Below are 21,949 nucleotides of genomic sequence, written 5' to 3'. Positions count from 1 at the left end.
TAGGTTTTTCTTCTATTAACTATATTAATGAATATTATATCAAGATGTTCCTTTAGTGAGAAATCTTGCCAAGAAAAGCCTTTCCAAGTTTATGTCCCAAATAATTGGAGTCTTTATTTGGTATCTAGTTTGTGTGAAGTAGCATAATTTTTTTTAATCTTAAAAAAGATTAGTGCATTATAGTTATATATATAATAGTGGAATTTATTTTGACATTCATAAATGCCTATATTGTAGTTTTCTCCATTTTTATCCCCAGTACTCCCTTCTTCTCTACCTATCCCTATTGCTTTAAATTTTAGTGCATTATAGTTATACATAACAGTGGAACTCATTTTAACATTCATAAATGCATATAATGTAGTTTTCTCCAGTACTCCCTTCTTCCTCTCCTCCCTCCCCCTATTGCCTTCCTCTACTCTGTTGATCTTCCATTTAATTTACTCAGTGCATTATAGTTATATATAAAATTGGAATGCATTGTGATTATATTCATACATGCACATAGCATAATTTGGTCAACTTCATTCCCCAGTTCTCTCCTTTTCCTTCTCCTCCTCCCCGAATTAACATCTTAAAGCTTTTGTTAGTTTTGCAAGAGACCTATGTGCTTGGGACCAAGACTTCTGTCAATTGGAAGGCAGTACAGGTAAAATACAATTTCACCAAAGTTGAAAGGATGTTAAAACAATGTTATACCCAACTTTTACAAAAGTGAAAAAACTGTAATTTATATAAAATGAAATTATGTTTTAAATTTACATAAGACACTTGGATAAACTACTTTCAACAAACAGAGGTGATATTTTAGGCACTATATTGGTTAAGGTTATTGAATCAGTGAACATGAGAATTAAAAAGTCCTGTTTGGTATCTTACTCATTTTGTAAAAAAACAATATTTGTTTGTGGCATCTGTGAACTTATAGACTTTTAGAACTGAAGGGAATCTTGAAAATCTGGTTCAGTCTCATTTTCTATAAGAAAATAGAGATTCTTGAGAGATTAAGTGAATCTTTAAGGTTGTCGTCTTTGTTAATATCAGAGGTAGCATCAGATTGTAGATCATGTATTCCTTCTTGTTCCTCATCATGTTAAGCTAGTGTGTTACCAAGAGCATGTTACACAGTACCTGGTGCATAGTATCTATTTAAATGACCTAGTAATTAGTTTTATTGAGCATTTTCTGTGTGTAGGCATCATGAAAGGAACTTTGCATTCATTAGTTTAATCCAAAAATGTGGTATGAAGTTTTTGTTTATTGTTCTTCTACTCAGCTTTATGTAGTTGATAAATGCATTTATGTATATTGTTTAGTTAAGCAGTTTTAACTTTCTGACTTCTTTAGTTTTATTAAGATTGAATCATATTGGGTCATTTCTAAAATTCAGTTACTTTGCGGAGGGTATTTATGAGTACATTTTTTAGCATGCCTGTAATCTTGTGAGTGTAATAAATTAAGTTTCCTTGAAAAAAATAATTCCATTTTTGTTTTAGAGTTCAGATCATTCAGGATCAACAACTCCATCATCCAGTCAAGAAACTTTGTCGTTAGCTGCCGCGTCTTCCTCTGAAGGATTGAGGCAGCGTACCCTTCCACAAGCACAAACTGACCCAGCACAGTTTCCATATGTAATGCAAGGGTAAGTGAAATTAGGGTGCTTGGATCATACTTTTGAGTAGGTAGACGCCTAGGAAACTAATTTTTTTTTTTTCCTTCATTCAGTTTCACTATTGAGTTACTCAATTTACTCTTCTGGAGAGTAGGTGGGTGAGGGAGGGTATACTTCTGAGAGTAGGAATTGCAATCTGTTTTTCAGATCCTCCAGGCTTAGGAACAACTGAGATAGAGTAAAAAACCACCCTGGCTTACAAAGATACATGACCCTTCTATATTATCTAGAATCACTGAATTGAGTGTTCTATAGAGGAGGCTTTTAAAGAAGCTTACTATGCCTACCTTATGTTTAACAACTACAACAGGCCTCTTTAGTTTGGCAGTTCTGTAGGAAATACAGCTAGCAGCCACAGGGTAAAAGCACATTTTTCAGAAATCAGAGATAGGATCTTAGAAAATATAGTTTGGACCTCAGTTGTTGTGTGAAGGCAGATGCTTTATTGGGATACTTTCATTTATTTATATTTTGAAGTAAAGGAAATGTAAGTAACAGGTAGTGATGATTGCTTTGCATTGTACATGAAACCCTGGGGCTGTAGTGTGTGGCACTGTTCCCGGTGTATGTTGGTGAGCTAGAAATGGCTAGGACGCAGAATGGTAAAGGAGGTGATGTAACTGAGGACTGCTATACTAAATAGGATAGCATGAACATTCAGGTTCACACCTTTTACTTAGAACTTGTATCTTAGTTCATTTTTTAATATAGAAGAATAAAACTGAATATACAGCAAAATATAAGAAGCCTCATTTGTCTCATATTTCTTTAGTATAAAGACTTTCGTGTCAAAGTAAGCATTTAAGATGAAGCTGGTTATAGACTTTTATAAGGCCCTATGAAAATATTTTTATTTTTAGAATATGATAAGTATAAGCCAAAACTTAGTTATTTGTAACAGGCAGAGTTCTTAGAATTTTCATTGTGGAACAGTAGCTTATAATACTTTGTGTCTTATGACAGTGATTCATTTCCTTTCTTTTTGTCAGAGTAAGACAGTACAGTGCCTCTTATACAGATGATTTTACTTATTTTATTTAGTATAGTGGCGGAAGGTGGGAGTTTAAAAAATAAGCCTAGAAGAATATAATATGATATATTAATAGTGGTTCTCTCTGGATGATTTTAAACTTTTCCGTACTTATTTATTTTGTAATAAACAAAATAAAGCTTGTAAGATAGCAGGTCTTCAGAAAAGACATATCAGTAAAAGATTAGTAATTTTTCTAAACTAGGTTATAGGGGAAATCAGTCAACAAGAGAGAAAAAGAATTAGCTATATTGGCACCAAAGTAGACATGTAGACCAATGATACAGAATAGAAGACACAGAAACAAACCACAAAAGTACGATTATCTCTTACTAGACAAAAGCGCCCAAAACATACATTGGAGAAATGATAGCCTATTCAACAGATGTTTCTGGGAAAACTAGAAATCCATATGCAGAAAAATGAATCTGTATCTCTCATCCTGTACAAAAATCAACTCAAATTGGATTATAGACTTAGGCACTAGAACAGAGACCTTGCGCCTAATAGAAGAAAACGTAGGACCAAATGTCCACCACGTTGGCTTATGAACTTCCTTAACCAGCCTCCTAAAGTGCAAGAAGTAAAATCAATAAATCAGATAGACTCAAACTAAAAAAGTTTCTTCTCAGCAAAGGAAACAATAATGTGAAGAGAGAGCCTACAGAATGGGAGAAAATCTTTACCACATGTACCTCAGATAGAGCATTTATCTCCAGGGTATATAAAGAACTAAAAAAAAAAAAAAAACCCAAATAATCTAATCGATAAATGGGCTAAGGAACTGAATAGACACCTCACAGAAGAAGAAATACAGTCGAACAACAAACATGAAAAAATGTTCATCATCTCTAGTGATTAGAGAAATGCAAATCAAAAATAAGATTTCATTTCACTTAAGTCAGAATGGCAATTATCAAGAATATAAGTACGATAAGTGTTGATGAGAATATGGGAAAAAGGTACACTCATACATTGCTGGTGGGACTGCCAATTGGTGCAATCACTATGGAAACCAGGATGGAGATTCCTCAGAAAACTTGGAATGGAACCACCATTTTACTCAGCTATCCCGCTCCTTGGTTTATACCCAAAAGACTCAAAATCAACCTAGTACAGTGATGCAGCCACATCAATGTTTATAGCAGCTCAATTCATAATAGCTTAGCTATGGAACCTACCTAGGTACCCTTAAAAAGATGAATGGATAAAGAAAATGTGGTACATATACACAATGGACTATTACTCAGCCTTAAAAAGAAGGACTTTATGACATTTGCCCATGAGTAGATGGAGCTGGAGAATATTATGCTAAGTGAAATAAGCGAAACCGAAAAGAATGTTTTGGCTGAATGTTTTCTCTGATAAGTAGATGCGGATCCATAATGGGGGGCGAGGCAGGGAGAATGTACAATGATTATGCAGAGGGGAGTGAGGGGAAGGGAAGGGGTATGGGGATGGGAAGGCCAGTGGAAGGAGATGGACATTATTACCCTATATACATGTATGATTGTACTACTGGTGTGATTGCACCATGTTCAGCAGGAGGAAGGAGAAGTTGTGCTCCATTTGTGTACCATATGTCAAAATGCATTCTACTATTATGTATAACTAATTAAGACAAATTAAAAAATTTTTAAAAAGCCAGCTAATTAAGGTATTATTACTATTTTTTAGCTTTATAATGAAATTTATTTTTATTTTTCAAATTTCTAAAATTTAAAAAATGTGTTCTTTTTAGCTATACATGTCAGCAGAGTGATTTTTTGTTGTTGTTGTTTTTTGGGTTTTTTTGGTAGTACCAGGAATTGAACTCAGGGGCACTGGACCACTGAGCCACATCCCCAGCCCTATTTTGTATTTTATTTAGATACAGGGGCTCACTGAGTTGCTTAGTGCCCTACTGTTGCTGAGGTTGGCTTTGAACTTGTGATCCTCCTGCCTCAGCCTCCCAAGCCGCTAGGATTATAGGTATGCAACCCCAAGCCCAGCTAGTAGAGTGTATTTTGACATATTATACATATGTAGAATCTAACTTATCGTAATTAGGATCCCATTCTTGTGGTTGTACATGATGTGGAATTTCAGTGATTGCATATACATATATGAACATAGGAAAGTTATGTCAAATTCATTCTACTGTCATTGCTAATCCCATCCTCCCTCCATTCCTTTCATTCTCCTTTGTTTAATCTAGTGAACTTCTGTTCCTCACCCCCACCTTCCATTGTATGTTAGCATCCACATATCAGAACATTTGGCCTTTTCATTTTTTGGGACTGGCTTATTTCACTTAGCGGGATAGTCTCCAGTTCTGTCCATTTACTGGCAAATGTGACAATTTCTTCTTCTTTATGGCTGAGTAATATTTCATTGTGTGTATATACCACATTTACTCTATTCATTTATCTGTTAAAGGGCACCTAGCTTTGCTGTTGTGAATTGTGTCACTGTAGTATGCTGATTTAAGTCATTTGAGTATATACACCAAGGAGTGGGATAACTGGGTCAAATGATGATTCCATTACAGATATTCTGAGGAATCTCCATATTGCTTTCCAGAATGGTTACACCAATTTGCAGTCCCACCAGCAATGTATGAATGTACCTTTTCCCCTACATCTTCACCAACATTTATTGTTACTTGTATTATTGATAATTGCCACTCTGACCAGAGTGAGATGGAATCTAAGTCTAGTTTTAATTTATGTTTTTGTAATTGCTAGAGATGTTGAACATTTTTTTGTATGTTAACCATTAAATAAACCTTAAATTATATAACTGATCTTAAATTATAATGCAGAGCTATAGTAACAAAAATGGCATGGCATTGCATAAAAACAGACATGAAGACCAGTGGAACAGAATAGAAGACTCAGAGACAAACCCACATATATACAATTATCTCATACTGGACAAAGTGCTATAAACATACATTGGAGAAAACATAATCTCTTTAACAAATGGTACTGGAAATCCATATGTAGTAGATTGAAATTTAACCCCTATCTCTCACCCTGTACAAAACTAAAAGTGGCTCAGGGACCTAGGCCGACCAGAGACCCTTCACCTACTAGAAGAAAATGTAGACCCAATTATCCATCCAGTCAGCCTAGGAACCAAATTCCTTACAAGACTCCTGAAGTGCAAGATGTCAAATCAAGAATTGATAAATGGGATGGTTATCAAACTAAAAAGCTTCATAGCAAAGGAAACAAGAACATGAAGGGAGAGCCTATAGAAAGGGAGAAAATCTTTGCCACCTGCATCTTATATGGATCATTAATCTCCAGGATATATGGATCATTAATCTCCAGGATATACAGAGAACTCAAAAAACATACCATCAAAAAACCCCAAATAACCCAATCAATAAATGGGCAAAGGAACTGAATAGGTACTTCACAGAGGAAGAAATTGAATGATCATAAAGGTATTATTAAATGGATTAGAAAAATCTGAAATAGTATTTATTTTGCCAGAAGTGAGGGGGAAAATAGTAACAAAACTGTTCACTTAGGGAATCTATTTGAGCTTCACTTAGGGAGTCTATTGCTAGATAATATGGATTTTTAGTCAGCAGGGCAGTATAGTTTAGTGTTTACACAGATGCTGAAGCCAGCCTGCTTGGGTTTAAATCCAGAATTTATTCATTCACTGCTTAAGCAAGTCTCTTCCCTACTATGCTTTATTTAGTTTGTTCATTACTTGGAGGGCAATAGTACTTATTGGATTTCTATATGGATTAAAAGAATTAGTGGATGTCAAGTGGTTAAAACAGTAATAATAGGTGCACAGTGATGTGTTAGCAATTACTTTTAAATTCATTCATCCTTATGAGTGAATATTGGACATCCATTCAGCAGACAATTTATAGGCATTTTGTGTGCCTGGTACACTAAAGCATTCAAATGAATGAATGCCAGTGCATAGTGCTAGAAAATAAGACTTTATATTTGGAGAGAATACTTTATGATTTATAAAACAATTGATAAGATAGTTCAATAAATACATTATTTAGTTCAACAATGAATATGTTTTGACTATATAGTTGTTATATTTTAAATTTTATTTAACACAGTCTTAAATATACTAAAGCAGTAATATGGTGACCTGAAATAATTCATCATCAAAATAAAAGCTCTGCTCCTCATTTTTAAATTCCAGTAAAATTTACATTTAATTAGTTAGGCTTGTGTTTTCTATCATGTAGGTTAGTATTCTCAATCTTTAGAGATTTTATTAAAATTTCTGATTCCTCTTTCCTTCTCCCTGAGATTTTCAATCACTAGTTTTGGGGTGGTTTTTAGAAATCTGCCAACCTAACAAGACCTGTGAACTTCACTTTGAGAAGTCCTTATGTAGAGGATTAGTTGTCTAACCAGCTCATGAGGAAACATGAGAAGGGCATAGCAGAACTGCACATCACCACACTGTCTGTCCCTTTACAAAGTCACATTTATAAATCTTACTGTTTTTTGGCTCATTATGTTGTGCTGTCACATTTATTTATCTTAACTCTAAAAATTGATGACTGGTTTATAGAATAACCAGTTTTTTATATATTCAGTTTTTCTCTCTGAAATAGTAATAGCCCTTGTTTTATAATAAAATTGAAATCCTACTCATTATACTGTTATGGTTTAAATATGAGGTGTCCCCCAAAATTCATGTGTGTGACAGTGCAGGAATGTTTGGAGGTAAGATATCATGTAATTGGTGAATTAATCAATTTTAATGGGTTAATAATTTGAATGGATGAATGGTGATAACTGGCAGGTAGGGTGTGTTGTGGAAGTAGGTCACTGGGCTTGCTTTGGGGGATTATGTTACCTCTACATTCAGCTTAAGCTCTCTCTCCTTGTTGGCTGTCATGAACTGAGCATTTTTCCTCTTCCATGCCCTTCTGCCATATTCTGCCTTGTCTCAGTCTTAGAACTAAGGAATCAGCTAACCATGGATTGAACCTCTGAAGCCATGAGCCAGAATAACCTTTCCTCTTCTAAGTTGTTCTGTCAGGTGTTTTGGTCACAGTGATAAAAAGCTGACTAATATATACCTTCCTATGTTGTCTGTTTTTTAAAGTAAAAATTGCTTGAAGCCATCACTCAAAAATAGTTGCTACTTACATTTTTATAAATATGTTTTAAACACTTTTCTCTGTCTACTTTTTCAATGGAAATATCATACTTTTTATTTTATTTTATAAATGCTTTTAAAATAACATAGCTTGGATGTATTTTCAGATAAATATAAATCTTCAGCATTTAAAGTCTGTTTTTTTAATTATCTGGATATACTAATTGTTTACTCTTCTATCAATGGAAAGTATATTTATTGGTTTTGAAACTCTCAGTTGCATACAATAAAACTCTTGTTTTTCTTGCTCCCAGGTTTGTAAGACACCCAGGATAGCTATGCTTCAGGCTGTAGGTTGAGTTCAGTTCTGTTTCATGTTGTTCCTTCTCTGTGGATCAGTAATTCCCTAGGACATGTTCTTCTCATGGTAAATGACAAACACAAGAAGGCAAGCTAACCCCTGAGCATATTTAAAACCTTATGTGTTACATTTATTAATATTGATTGTCCAAAGCAAGTCACAAGGATACTCATTATCATTGGCATGGGGGAGATATTACAAAGTTACAGGTAGTGCTGTGCTAGAAAAGCTTAACAGCTGGCGTTTCTGCAGGAAAAAAAAAATAAGCCCTGGATTTCCTGATTTCTGTGGTGTAAATACTCTCACCGTGGCCAATTTTAAGACACCAAGGTTTGACTCACAAAATTCCTGAACTTTAGCCATCAGCTCTTGTAAGCCAGTATGCATCAGCACTTACCACCTTTGCCACTGTGTGGCAGAGGTTTACATATGATTCTGTTATCAAAGAGTGAATAATTTGAGACAATTGTCTAACATAAATATTTGGGTTAACTTTTTCCTACTAAACTTCACTGAAACCAACATTCTTAAGTATGGTCATAATTTTAGGATACATTGTGAGAAGCGAAATTCCTGAGTCAAAGTGTTCTTAAGACTTTTTGAGGCTCTTAAAGATTATTGTAAAATTCCAGTAAAGAAAAGTTGTATGCTATGTTATTCTGCCAGTAACAGTTGTTAAAGAGCATGTGTCCCCATATCTGTGCACATACTTGCCATTGTGATAAATTGGAATGTCCTTGTTTTAATTTGATACAGGATAAAGTGACATTCTATTTTGTTTTATGAATTGCATACTTATTGGTTCATTGATATGTTGAGAAATTTGTGACAGTTCTATATCTAAAAGGATATTAATAATACTGAGTATCAGCACAGGCTAGGCATTGTATTAATAAACATTTATACATGCCTTTCTTCATTAAACTTTATACCAACCCTGTTGGTCTACGTACAATATTCTCCCATTTTATGGATGGGGAGAATAAAGCTTAAAGGCTAATATAATAATATAGCTTATTGAAATTCATAAACATGGTCAATGTCAGGACTAGAATTCAAATCCATATCTGAATTATAAGTCTTTGTTCTTAACAATCTTACTGAAGTGGCTATTTTGTCTATCATTTGATTAAGTATTTTTTCTAAAAAATACTGTCTATCATTAGTATTTTGACTTTATAAATACAAATGAAAAGATAGTAAAGAATATTGAAATAGATAATGGACATTGTAACTCATTATTAAGTTCTGTTGTTTAGGGAATGAGGACAAGTAAGAAAGTCTGTCTACATGTGCACTAGAGATGCAACTTTTTTTTTTTTTTTCCAAATATTTTCCATCTATGGTCGGTTGAATTCTTAGATGGAGAATCCATGGATACAGAGGACTGATTGTATCAGCAGTTTCCTTGTTGTGAATTTTCTTGGGCCATGAGAGACCAAGTTATTCTCTTACTTTGTTTTCCTTGCATAAAGAATAAAACATTTTCTATGGAGACAGACATATTACACATCCCCAAGTGTTACATTTCCCCTATGTTTCTGCTATTTTATTTGACTCTTTGCCCAAAAGAGAAACTATTTTCAGTTGCAAAAGCAATATGTGTATATTAAAGAGTAAAAACAGTAAACCAAGGGGAGAAATTACCCTATCCACTCATCTAGAGACAACTACAGATTAAACATCTCTAATCTGAAAGTCTAAAATCCAGAGTGCTCCAAAATCTAAAACTTCTTAAGCACCACCATGGTTCCGTGAGTGAAAAATTCATGTGACCAATTGCAGTGAAAATGCAGTCACACTAAATGTATAAAGTTGCCACAGTCTGGCTGGGCACACAATCACGAGCCACCACACAGCTTGTAGATTCAAACAGCAACTCTTTATTCCCGAACTCACACCAGCCATCTACAATCACGTTCTGGGGAAATCCACGTTCTCTGCCCAAATCCACCTCCACTGGGCTTCTATCTCTCAAAAAATACTGTCTGAATCCCGTGAGAACTTAAGGGGAACTCAGGCAGCAGGATACGCCCTATTCCCAGCAGGAATAATCTTAAACCTTAAACCTGGAACCTAAACCGGGAACGCCCTAATCCGCCTTGGTCCTTGAACAAGGTCACCTACATTCAATGTCACTGCAACATGGGGTACGCTGGCAAGGAAATTGTCATACCTACTTGGCTAATGGCTCCCAGCATAAAGTTACCTTTAGGCTCTGGGTATTAGGTGTATATGAAAGGTAAATGAATTTCATATTTAGACTTGTCTCCCATTCCATGGTATCTGATTATGTATATGCAAATATTCCCAAATACAAAAACAGCTGAAATATGAAACACTTCTGTTCTCAGGAGTTTGGATAAGCAATACTCAGTTTGTATTTAACAGTTAACATTCCCTTTTAGTGTCTTTTTCTTTTCAAATGATTTTCTTTAATATAGCTGTAATTCTTTACTGTGTTGTTTACCTTACATGTTTTCATTCAGCGTTGAAAAATAAACTAAGTGAAATTTACAATTTACAAGTTTAAGTAATTGCTTACTATCAGTACTGTATTTTTAGTGTTTTCTTGCTGTTCACATAAAGTTGTTCAGTACACATTTATTGTACTAAATTAATTCTACAGATATAATAATGAATAAAGCCCTTTCTGTATTCTTGGGAACACATACTTTGGTTAGAAAGGAGAATAAACAGGCAGTTTCTTCCTTTTTGCTGTTTCTTAACAGCTTATACATGTGCATGGTACCATAAAAAACAAACAAAAAAGTATACAAGAGTTTCATTACTATGTGTTCTAGTTACCCAATTGCCCTCCTCAGAGGCAACCAATCTTAGCTATTTCCTCTGTATTATTCCAGGGATATAATGTGCTTACATGGCATACATACACATGCATGTATTTTAACATAAATTATAGCATTCTTTTATACATATTGCATTCTTTTATACATACTAGACTACAGCTTGCCTTTTCACTAAATATGTCGATAATTGTTTTATATTAATGCAAAATAGCTGCCCCATCTTTTATAGTTGCAGAATATTCCATAATGTGGATTATTGTTGAGAGCCACAGCCGAAGGGGCCCCAGCAAACTTCCAGCTGCCAGCAAACTTCCAGCTGCCGGCTGATGATTGGCTCACAGCGGCCCCAGCAACATCTAGCTGATTGGCTCCTCGGCCCCAGCAACATCTAGCTGATTGGCTCCTCTGCGGTGATGCTCATTGGGCTGTTTCCCTGCCCTTTCAGACCACGGAGCTGCTCATTGGGGGACTTTTTTCGCTCCGCCCACGTGACCCAGCCAATCGGCCTCAAGAGCAGGAGGATTGTGGGAGGCGGAGAGAAGCTTGTGGGGGAGAGAGAGGCTTGTGGAAAGCCGGTGGTGGCAGTTGAGGCTCTGAGGGTTTTTCCTGAGAGGCTGTTTTGTTTGGCGTGTGTGGTTCTAAAAATAAAGTTAGTTTCTTTTGACAAGTGGCTCCTGATTGTGCCCAGCCAGACTGTGGCATTTGGTGGCCCGTACGGGGAACGAACCCGCGACCTTGGCGTTATCAGCACCAACGATTCGCTTGCTCATAAGCCAGGTGTTTTAGTAATGGCATTGCTTGTTCTGTATTCCCAAAAACTCTGGTAGCTGTTTGAATAAGCCTATCTACAAATTCAGCGTAAGGTTCATTAGCTCCTTGTATTACCTTAGATAACTGACCTTGTAAACCTCCATGTCCTTGTAAAGTCTTCCATGCCTTAATTGCATCTGCAGCAATTTGTGCGTATACGCCAGGATCATATGCAATTTGTTGCTGCTGATCCTCATAAGGTCCCTTTCCTAACAACATATCTAGATTTCTCTGAGGATAACCAGCTGCTGCATTTCGCCTAGCCGTCTCCTTGCAAAATTCCTCATTGGCAACCTTCCATAACAGGTATTGTCCTCCATTTAGCACAGCTTTACACATATTAGCCCAATCTGCTGGCGTCATGTTCAAGTTGTTAATGGATTCGACCATGCTTACAGTGAAGGGTGCTTGAGGACCATAGGTTGTTACAGCCTCTTTTAGCTGCTTCACTGTTTTGAAATTTAAAACTTGGTAAAATCTCTGCCCTCCTGCCTCAAATACAGGGCATGTTAATATTTGAGATCTTGTCTCAGGATCCCAACTATCAACTGCGGGGGTTGGGGACCTCCCAGCATATGGAGGTGGCCTTGTTAGTTGGACACTTACGTCCTCTGGTGATAGAAAGGTGTTAGTAGCAGTCTCCTGTAGAGGTGGTGCTGTTGGTTGGACACTTACACCCTCTGGTGATAGAAAGGTGTTAGTAGCAGTCTCCTGTTGTAACTTTCCCCCTGATGGCTTTTTCTGTTTTACACTTTCTTTCTCTGTCTGACTAGCTTGAGAGGCCTTCTCTTTTACTTGAATCTTTTCCTCTGTCTAACTTGAGAGACCTTCTCTTTTACTTGAATCATTTCCTCTGTCTGACTAACTTGAGAGACCTTCTCTTTTACTTGAATCAATATGTCTTCTTTCCTCTACCATTGTCTGAACTGAAGGCTTTGGACTAAGCAAACAAGATATGAACGTCCACAATGGCAATGTGCCAACTGGCAGAGTCCCTGGGCTTTTCTTTTCTATTCTTTTTAAATCTTCACCATGATGGTTCCATTGTGATATATTTAACAACTCCTCCTTAAAAAGCCATGGGCTACATTTTTGTATTGTATCAACGTATGCCCTGATTGTTCTTGATTTTACTGAGATGCCTCCTTCCTCTAACAATTTACTTAACACTCTTTCAGTTTGTTTTTTACTAATTTCTGATCCCGTATTTCTACTATAATACAACCCAACAAGATAACGCCTAACAAAACTGAAACAGAGTGAAACAAAATTGGAATAACACAAAATCATTATAATAGCCTCCTGAAATGTCCATCCGTCCTTTCTCCCTATCTGTTCCTCAGATGTGAGCGGTTTTTCTTCCATCTTACACATCTCCAGGGACCGGCAACTTAAAACAAAAGTGAAACAAAATAACAAAAGAAGAATCTTAAAATGGCTACCCATCCTCTCGCCCTGCCCTCAGGGGCGAGCAGTTCACTTACCCTCAGTCGCTCCCCGTGCTAGCCACCAAATGCCGCAGTCTGGCTGGGCACAATCAGGAGCCACTTGTCAAAAGAAACTAACTTTATTTTTAGAACCACACACGCCAAACAAAACAGCCTCTCAGGAAAAACCCTCAGAGCCTCAACTGCCACCACCGGCTTTCCACAAGCCTCTCTCTCCCCCACAAGCTTCTCTCCACCTCCCACAATCCTCCTGCTCTTGAGGCCGATTGGCTGGGTCACGTGGGCGGAGCGAAAAAAGTCCCCCAATGAGCAGCTCCGTGGTCTGAAAGGGCAGGGAAACAGCCCAATGAGCATCACCGCAGAGGAGCCAATCAGCTAGATGTTGCTGGGGCCGAGGAGCCAATCAGCTCCTCGGGAATGGAACCACCATTTGACCCAGCTATTCCCCTTCTCGGACTATTCCCCAAAGACCTTAAAAGAGCGTATTATAGGGATACAGCTACATTGATGTTCATAGCAGCACAATTCACAATAGCTAGACTGTGGAACCAACCTAGATGCCCTTCAATAGACGAATGGATAAAAAAAAATGTGGCATTTATACACAATGGAGTATTACTCTGCATTAAAAAATGACAACATCATAGAATTTGCAGGGAAATGGATGGCATTAGAGCAGATTATGCTAAGTGAAGCTAGCCAATCCCTAAAAAACAAATGCCAAATGTCTTCTTTGATATAAGGAGAGTAACTAAGAACAGAGTAGGAGAAGAAGATTAACATTAAACAGGGATGAGAGGTGGGAGGGAAAGGGAGAGAGAAGGGAAATTGCATGGAAATGGAAGGAGACCCTCAGGGTTATACAAAAGTACATACAAGAGGAAGTGAGGGGAAAGGGAAAAATAATACAAGGGGGAGAAATGAATGACAGTAGAGGGGGTAGAGAGAGAAGAGGGGGAGGGGAGGGGGGATAGTAGAGGATAGGAAAGGCAGCAGAACACAACAGACACTAGTATGGCAATATGTAAATCAATGGATGTGTAACTGATGTGATTCTGCAATCTGTATATGGGGTAAAAATGGGAGTTCATAACCCACTTGAATCAAAGTGTGAAATATGATATATCAAGAACTATGTAATGTTTTGAACAACCAACAATAAAAAATTAAAAAAAAAAAAATAAAACAGCACTCTCTTCCTCCAAAAAAAAAAAAAAAAGTTCTCTGTAAATTTTGATGTCCAATATGTTGCTTTTTGTGTGTCTATGCTGTTTGTTCCTATTGCTTTTTAAATTAGGAAAGCTCTTCGTCCAAAATTTTGGTAAATAATTCTCATTTTCTTTTAGATGATCTCTTTATTACTTTATTTTAGTCTACTTGAAATTTATCTGAACAAATGGAAAAAAGTGAAGCATTTAAATTTCCCTTTCCCTACCACCAACTTTGGTGATCACTTTTTCTAGCACCAGATAATTTCCTTCTTGTTTAATGATGCATCCTCCAAAATATATTAAATTCTTATATGTTTCATTGATTTCTTTTTATATACTTTAATATTAACTTGTAATTTAATATCCAATGATTTAATTCTTGTTTTTATGGAGGGTGCTAAATGTGTATCATGTTATCTGAAAGGTAATAAGCACAATTGAAAATTATAGTATGCCAGCTTGAGCCTGGAATGTATTTTAGCAATTCTGTATAGTTCAGTAGTTTTTTTTTTTTTTTTTTTTTTTGTACTGGGCATTGAACCTAGAGACTCTTTGCCACTGAACCACATCTTTAGCCCTTTTTATTTTTTATTTTGAGTCAGAGTCTTACTGAGTTGTTTAGGTCCTTGTTTAACAGTTGATGAGACTGGCTTCGAACTCGGGGGATCCTGTTACCTCAGCCTCCTGAGTTTCTGGGATCATAGGCCTGCCCCACCTTGCCCAGCTAGTAGTTTTTAATTTATTGGAATAAAAGGAAGAAAGCATGTAAGAATCATCTAGGGGAGTTCATTTAGTTTGGCAACATGTGTTCAATAATTGCCTTGTGTTTTGGACTGTAATAGGGTGAGGTGGGAAGCTATAGAAAAATTTTTGAGTGATTATTTGTGGCTTTTCTTCTGTCTACTTTAAAAAACAATGACCAAGTTCAGTCTCCCCATTTTTCAACTTCAAGTAACAGATTTGTTTGAGGTTGTGTTTCTTATTTATAGTAGAGATTGGTGGAGCTATGCTTTCAGAGGAAGGGGGTGGTTTTTCCTCATTGGAAACCATCTTACTGGTAGTACTTGCTTTAGATAGTTTTCAGAGAAGTATCAGCTTCCTGTTTTATAAATGCTGAGATCTTTGTAGAAATTTTTTTATAATATTTCTCTTCCCTGGTTTTCTTTCTAGGTTTGTTCAACAATTCACATCTTTTTAAGGGAAGAGCTGTGTTAAGGTTTTATTTTCCCTTCTTATACAGGACTTGTCAATTGCCCGGAGCCACTTTAAGAAAGCTTCTCTGCTTTTCCATCTTAATTGAGTATTCAGGAAAGCTTAGGAAGTAGGGGGAAAACTGTTATCAGGAGACTCATATTGGCTCCCATTACTCCTTCAAGGATAAGGAAAGTTTCAGTAATACATAGGGAACATTGAAGAATATGGAAATGAGTATTTGTGTCTCATTTAGCACCAGGTTTCCTAAAGTACAGCCTCTTGGTAAGTTTTAGCCCTTACCCCCAGCTGTTCTAAATTAGATCTCTATTATCAACTATTACCAATTGTATGTGTAAATGGTTTTTAGAATATATAATTATCATTAATTACTCATCACACACTGGGTAAACAAACTACTATCAGTCCAAGATAAAACTCAAGTAATAGGGTTGTGGCTCAGTGATGGAACTCTTGCCTAGTACTTGTGAGGCACTGATTTCTATCTTTGGCACCACATAAAAATAAGTAAATAAGATAAAGGTATTGTGTCAGTGTACAACTAAAAATTTTTTTAAAAAATTCAAGTAATATGAAGGAGAGTTAGCAAATTCATAAATTCTGCGCTTACTTATATGTGTATCCCCATAGTTGTCTGGATATATATGAATTTCTACAGATCTCACATTACACACTTTGGAGACATGTTCTGAGATAGGGATTGTGGGGAATTAAAAACAAAACTAGGCTGACATTTATGGAATGTAGGTAACAACCCTCTGTGGAAGATTCTGTTATTAGCTTCATTTTAGAAATGGAGAAACTGAGCTGGGGCTGTAGCTTAGTGGCAGAGCACTTACTTGCCTTGCATGTGTGAGACACTGGGTTCAATCCTCAGCACCACATAAAAATAAATAAAGGTATGCTGTCCATCTACAACTACAAAAAAAAAAGAAAGAAATGGAGAAACTTTGGCATAATGAAATAATGAATTTATTTTTTTTAATTTTTTAAATTTTTAAATTTTTTTATTGTTGGTTGTTCAAAACATTACATAGTTCTTGATATATCATATTTCACACTTTGATTCAAGTGGGTTATGAAATCCCATTTTTACCCCGTATACAGATTGCAGAATCACATCAGTTACACATCCATTGATTTACATATTGCCATACTAGTGTCTGTTGTGTTCTGCTGCCTTTCCTATCCTCTACTATCCCCCCTTCCCTCCCCTCCCGAAATAATGAATTTAAATGAGTTTCTCCACAAGCTTACTGAATTAATAGAATTTTAAGCTTTAAAAATATATGCATAGCCAAGTGTGGTACATCTCTATAATCCCAGTGACTTAGGAGGGTTAGGCAGGTGGATTGCAAGTTTGAGGTTAGCCTCAGCAACTTTTTGAGGCCCTAAGCAACTTAGACCCTGTCTTAAAAAGTAAAAAGGGGTAGGTGGGAATGTGGTTCAGTGTTTGAGCACCCACCACAGGAACCTCTCCCCAATTACGTATAGATTTAAAGATACGTATGTGTACACACACTTTCTATATGCGCACAACATTTAGGCCACTCTTGGCTCTTTAAATGTATTTCACAGATTTTTGTCATCTTCATTTTTATTTTGCAACTAATTAGCTCGTGTGTGTGTGTGTGTATGTATGTATATATGTGTGTGTGTGTGTATATATATATATATATATATATATATATATATATATATATATATTGGTACTAGGGATTAACTCATGGGCACTTAACCACTGAGTCACATCCCTAGCCCTTTTTATATTATTTACAGATGGTCTCGCCAAGTTTCTTAAAGCCTCACTAAGTTGCTGAGACTGGCTTTGAACTCCTGCCTCATCCTCTTGAGCCGCTGGAATTACAGGCATGCACCATTGCATCCGGCTGACATTTTTAATAATATTTTAAGCTAATATAAAATTTCATTTGGCTCATTTTCTCATTCCTCAAGACATTTTGTCATGAAATTTATTTTAGGACTTTGGTTCTTAAGGAGAATGTACATAAAGTACTTTTTGGCTTTATGGGCTGAGATGAGAAGATAGGAAATGTTCAGGCTTGCTACACACATTGTGAATGACTTGCTTTATCTATATACTTGGTCATAGGTTGCATGGTCTTATTTGAAGAATGTTGAAAATTTTTCTTTCCCGTATGATTTGAAACATTTTGATAATGGTTGACTTGAATTCAGAAATAAAAATTGAGAAGAAGTGCTTTTAACTCTTGAAGCATTGAAATACTGTATTTTTTTCATTTCTTTATTGCAGAAACATAGACAACCAGTTTCCTGGACAAGCTGTAGCACCTGCAATCCCAGTGTATCCTGCTTTCAGCCCACTGCAGATGCTGTGGTGGCAACAGATGTATGCTCATCAGTATTATATGCAATAGTAAGTTAATCTGAGTTCATTTTTTTTTTTTCAGTTATTCACTGTTACTTGCTTTATTTTGTATTTTATCCTAAGTAAGTTGATTTGGGATTTTATCTGCTTATGTATTTAATCAGTTATTCAAAATTATGAGAAAGAATTCAGGAACATCTCAGCAGATACTTTATTTTAAATTTACTTGTCTAAAGGAAAAAGGGTTCACCTCTAGTTCACATGAGGTAAACCTGGCCTTGGCTCCTCCCCTTATTACATTTATTAGTATTCAGATGCTTTTGCTAGTAAAACATTTTATAAATTCAAGAGGAGAAGACATAGGAGAGTTTTACTGGATGGCAGCAGGTCTACATGAAGAGATAGCTTATAATTAGTTTATAAGGTAATTTAATGAAAAAGAAGAGTGGTGAATGTGGCTATTCTTATTTCTTCCACCTCTCCCTTGTCATCTTTGACTACTAGACTGAGAGAGCATCTTTTCCTTAGCTGCACATGGATCAATCTTGGCTCCACTTTTCCACTGGAATTTGCACTTACCTAAAAAATATGGTACAGGAGTTTTGATACTCCATATTAGGTTTATGAAGAATATCTTAATTCCATAGGAAGTCTTTAAAAAATATAGTATGGTAAAGCTTTTTGTTCATTAATTTTTTTTTTTTTTTTTTTTTTGGTGAATATTTCAGTCAAGCTGCAGTTTCAGCTCAGGCCACATCAACTGCTAACCCAGCCCAGCCTGCTGTATCACAGCCTCTAAATTTGCCACATGTTCCTGGAGAAGAACCCCCACCACCCCCAAACCTTGTGGCCCAAGAAAATCGACCCATGAATGAGAATGTTCAAATGAATGCACAGGGAGGTCCAGTGCTAAATGAAGAAGACTTCAATCGTGACTGGCTAGACTGGATGTACACATTCTCACGTGCTGCCATTCTCCTTAGCATTGTTTACTTCTATTCTTCTTTTAGTCGGTTTATCATGGTAATGGGAGCCATGCTACTGGTTTATTTGTGAGTGATGTTCATGAACTTGTGGGTTCTTTTAATTAATTTCTAAAATTGTTCAGCACAGAACCTGACGTAGGATATTTGTTGTAAATGTTGAGTTCAGGGTTATGGATATTATGCTTTGAATACCTGAAATATTTTTATACCAAAAGCAGGGACAGGCTATGTTGAGAAGAATGTTTATCAGAATTTTAGAATCAGTTTTTGTTTATTGTATTTTATTAAAATTATGAATTCAATGAGATATAGCCTTTTAATTAGAACTTGAAGAAATGTATGATGTACTCCTGCCTAAACATGTTTGTTTTAATTATAGTTACCAATAGGATGTCCTATCAATACAGGTCATGTATTTTCACAAGTAGACTGATTTTTCCCTTGTCCCTCTCTACAACAAACCAACAAATATCTAGTTATATTTCATTTTGAAAAATGCCAAAAAAGGTTTGTACTCCCGATCTCTGTTAATATCTCACATAGAGTCATTTAAGCCCATGGTAGACTTAGATTTAAATTGATTTTTGTTTTGCTGTCATTGCTTTGAGAAGGGTAGTTCCTGACCTGAAGTGTGGGAGATTTGTTTTTTTTTTTCATTTGTAATAGTTTCATCATTTTTCTTTTGTAGGATATTAATGTTTTGTAATGTTACAAATAAAAACAATTTCAACCTATTTTCTCTTTCCTGTATTATACTGAACAGACACCAAGCTGGATGGTTTCCTTTTAGGCAAGAAGGAGGTCAGCAACAGGCTCCCAACAACATTGATGTTAACAATGATGGGCAAAATGCAAACAACTTAGAACTTGAAGAAATGGTATGTTATTGAAGTTTTGTTAAACTTTAAATACAGATATTTCCTTAGCATTGTGTGGGACCAACATATTCTGTAAATATTTTTGGAATGGCACGTGAAGAAAAGCGAACATAAATTTTGGTGGTTTTATTGGTGAGAATTTAGAATATAATACCAGATTAGTCATGTATTAAAATTAAGTGGGAAGGACTAACATTCTTCCTGAAAAAGGCCTAAAAAGGAAATTATGCACAAGATGAGACTTTATTGCATTACATTGGTGGGTTCCCCTTTAAACTTGACCACCAAATTGAAGAATATGTAAGTTCAAATTTATTAGTTTTGACCTTCCCCAAAATTTCTAATGGCAGCTTGGGAGGCTGAGGCAAGAGGACTGCAAGTTCAAAGCCAGCCTCAGCAAAAGCAAGGTGCTAAGCAACTCAGTGAGAACTTGTCTCTGAATAAAATTCAAAATAGGGCTAGGGATGTGGGTCTGTGGCTGAGTGCCCCTGAATATGCCCCAGTTATCCCAACTCCCCAAAAAAGATTTCTAGTGACCATGTATTAACCATTTCTGATTAAATGCACATATTCTTCCTTTCCAAAAAGAACTTAACTCTCTTTTTCTTTTGTGAGTTGATACCAGTGGTTCAGATCACTCAGGAGTATGTTTCTTGTTTTGTTTAAAAGGAGCGCCTTATGGATGATGGGTTTGATGATGAGAGTGGAGAAGATGGAGGTGAAGATGTCGGTGCAATTCAAAGGCCTGGATTAATAGCTTCAGCTTGGTCTTTTATCACCACCTTCTTTACGTCACTAATACCAGAGGGGCCTCCCCAGGTTGCCAATTAGACCTGAAAAACTGTGCCTGCAGCAAAGGAGGGTCTGACTTTAGGAAAGTGGTTTAAATAACAGTGCAATTTCAAAAAAAAATTTATAACTTTCTTTTGATCATCATGTACAGAGGTGTTCTTTTCTTTAAGCTCCTCATATGAATATTTTAAGCACAAATGGACTACTAAATGTGTGATTTTTTTTTTTTTTTTTTTTAAAGATCCTAACAGAACATAGCATAACAATATTGGTCTTCCAGGTTTTTTTTTTTTTTTAATTTCAATTATGTGTAGTGTATCAAGACAGACTTACTTGGGCATATTATTTCTTTAAAGAGCTGCTTCAACTATAAATGTCTATAGCTAGTAGCCCAGCCCTTCAATGTGTAATTTGAATAAATATATCTATTTTCTGTGAATTATCCTGAAAGTTTTAAACAGAATGACCTCATAGTTTTTAATAAAGAATATTATTTACCTAAAATGTGCTAGTAGCATCTTGCCCAGCCATAAGCAATAAACTTGTCAATAATCTTAATTTTGACATTTCAATAAATGATGGAAACTTTCTATTTTAAGGGCATGTATCCCATCTGTTGGAATTAGTACTTTAAAAAGAAAAAAAGGCAGCTCTTCAGTGGAATTAACAGTGATATAAAATGTTTGATACAGGCAGTACTTTTATAAAAAAAATGCCAGAAATTGCTCCCTGTAATTTTTTAAATAAAAAGTCAATTATGAATTATGGTAAATGGTCTTATGGGATATTTGTTCAAACTTTCAGTAACTAACCTATTTACCTGCACAAATCTATGTAAACTTCAGCTGTTGTTTAGAAGGGTTGCTGAAGTCTTTAAGGTCATGTTTACCTTTTTTTCCTGTCTGATGGATATTTCCTAATTCTTAGGTAATCTGGAGCCTTTGCAGTTTATTTAAAAATCTCTGTAAAAGCCAATGTAATATTTCATAAGAAAGGAGTAAAGTTTTATAAGATAGCCAATTAAAATCAAACAAATGTGGATGGGAGAACTTATGTCATGTGAAATGCATTGTAAAATTATGAAGGTACTACTGGCATAGGAATGTATAGTTAGGTAACAGAACAGAGTGGGAGATTTAGAAAATACCTATGAATTATTATCTAAGTTGTTTACTTATAATGTTAAAGGTGACATTTCAAGAGGTAACTGGTTTACCCTTTGAAAAGTAAAATTAGGCTTCTATCTGTATGTGTCAATGAAGACATCATGACTCAGAATCAAACCATGGAAATATGAGTAGAAAATATAG

General features: G+C 35.8%; 1 protein-coding gene across 3 annotated transcripts in view; it reads left to right on the top strand.

The window, feature by feature from the left end:
* The window catches only part of Herpud2 (HERPUD family member 2), a 53,275-nt gene extending 31,864 nt beyond the window's left edge, over nucleotides 1-21,411 (top strand). For all 3 annotated transcript variants that reach the window (XM_058584446.1, XM_046460596.2, XM_058584445.1), the window contains 5 exons: nucleotides 1,497-1,642; nucleotides 17,909-18,031; nucleotides 18,712-19,035; nucleotides 19,733-19,847; nucleotides 20,517-21,411. In XM_058584446.1, the coding sequence (XP_058440429.1) occupies nucleotides 1,497-1,642; nucleotides 17,909-18,031; nucleotides 18,712-19,035; nucleotides 19,733-19,847; nucleotides 20,517-20,678 (870 nt within the window). In that variant the 3' untranslated portion in view covers nucleotides 20,679-21,411. The remainder of the gene's footprint in view (nucleotides 1-1,496; nucleotides 1,643-17,908; nucleotides 18,032-18,711; nucleotides 19,036-19,732; nucleotides 19,848-20,516) is intronic.
* Nucleotides 21,412-21,949: the final 538 nt, after the last annotated feature.

Source organism: Marmota monax, unplaced genomic scaffold (assembly GCF_021218885.2).
Source record: "Marmota monax isolate L192 unplaced genomic scaffold, Marmota_monax_Labrador192_F-V1.1 WCK01_AAM20220418_F8-fsc00107, whole genome shotgun sequence".
In the NCBI taxonomy this organism is placed as follows: Eukaryota; Metazoa; Chordata; class Mammalia; order Rodentia; family Sciuridae; genus Marmota; species Marmota monax.
The sequence above is the reverse complement of the archived record's forward strand: the minus strand, read 5'-3'. Positions and strand labels throughout refer to the sequence as shown.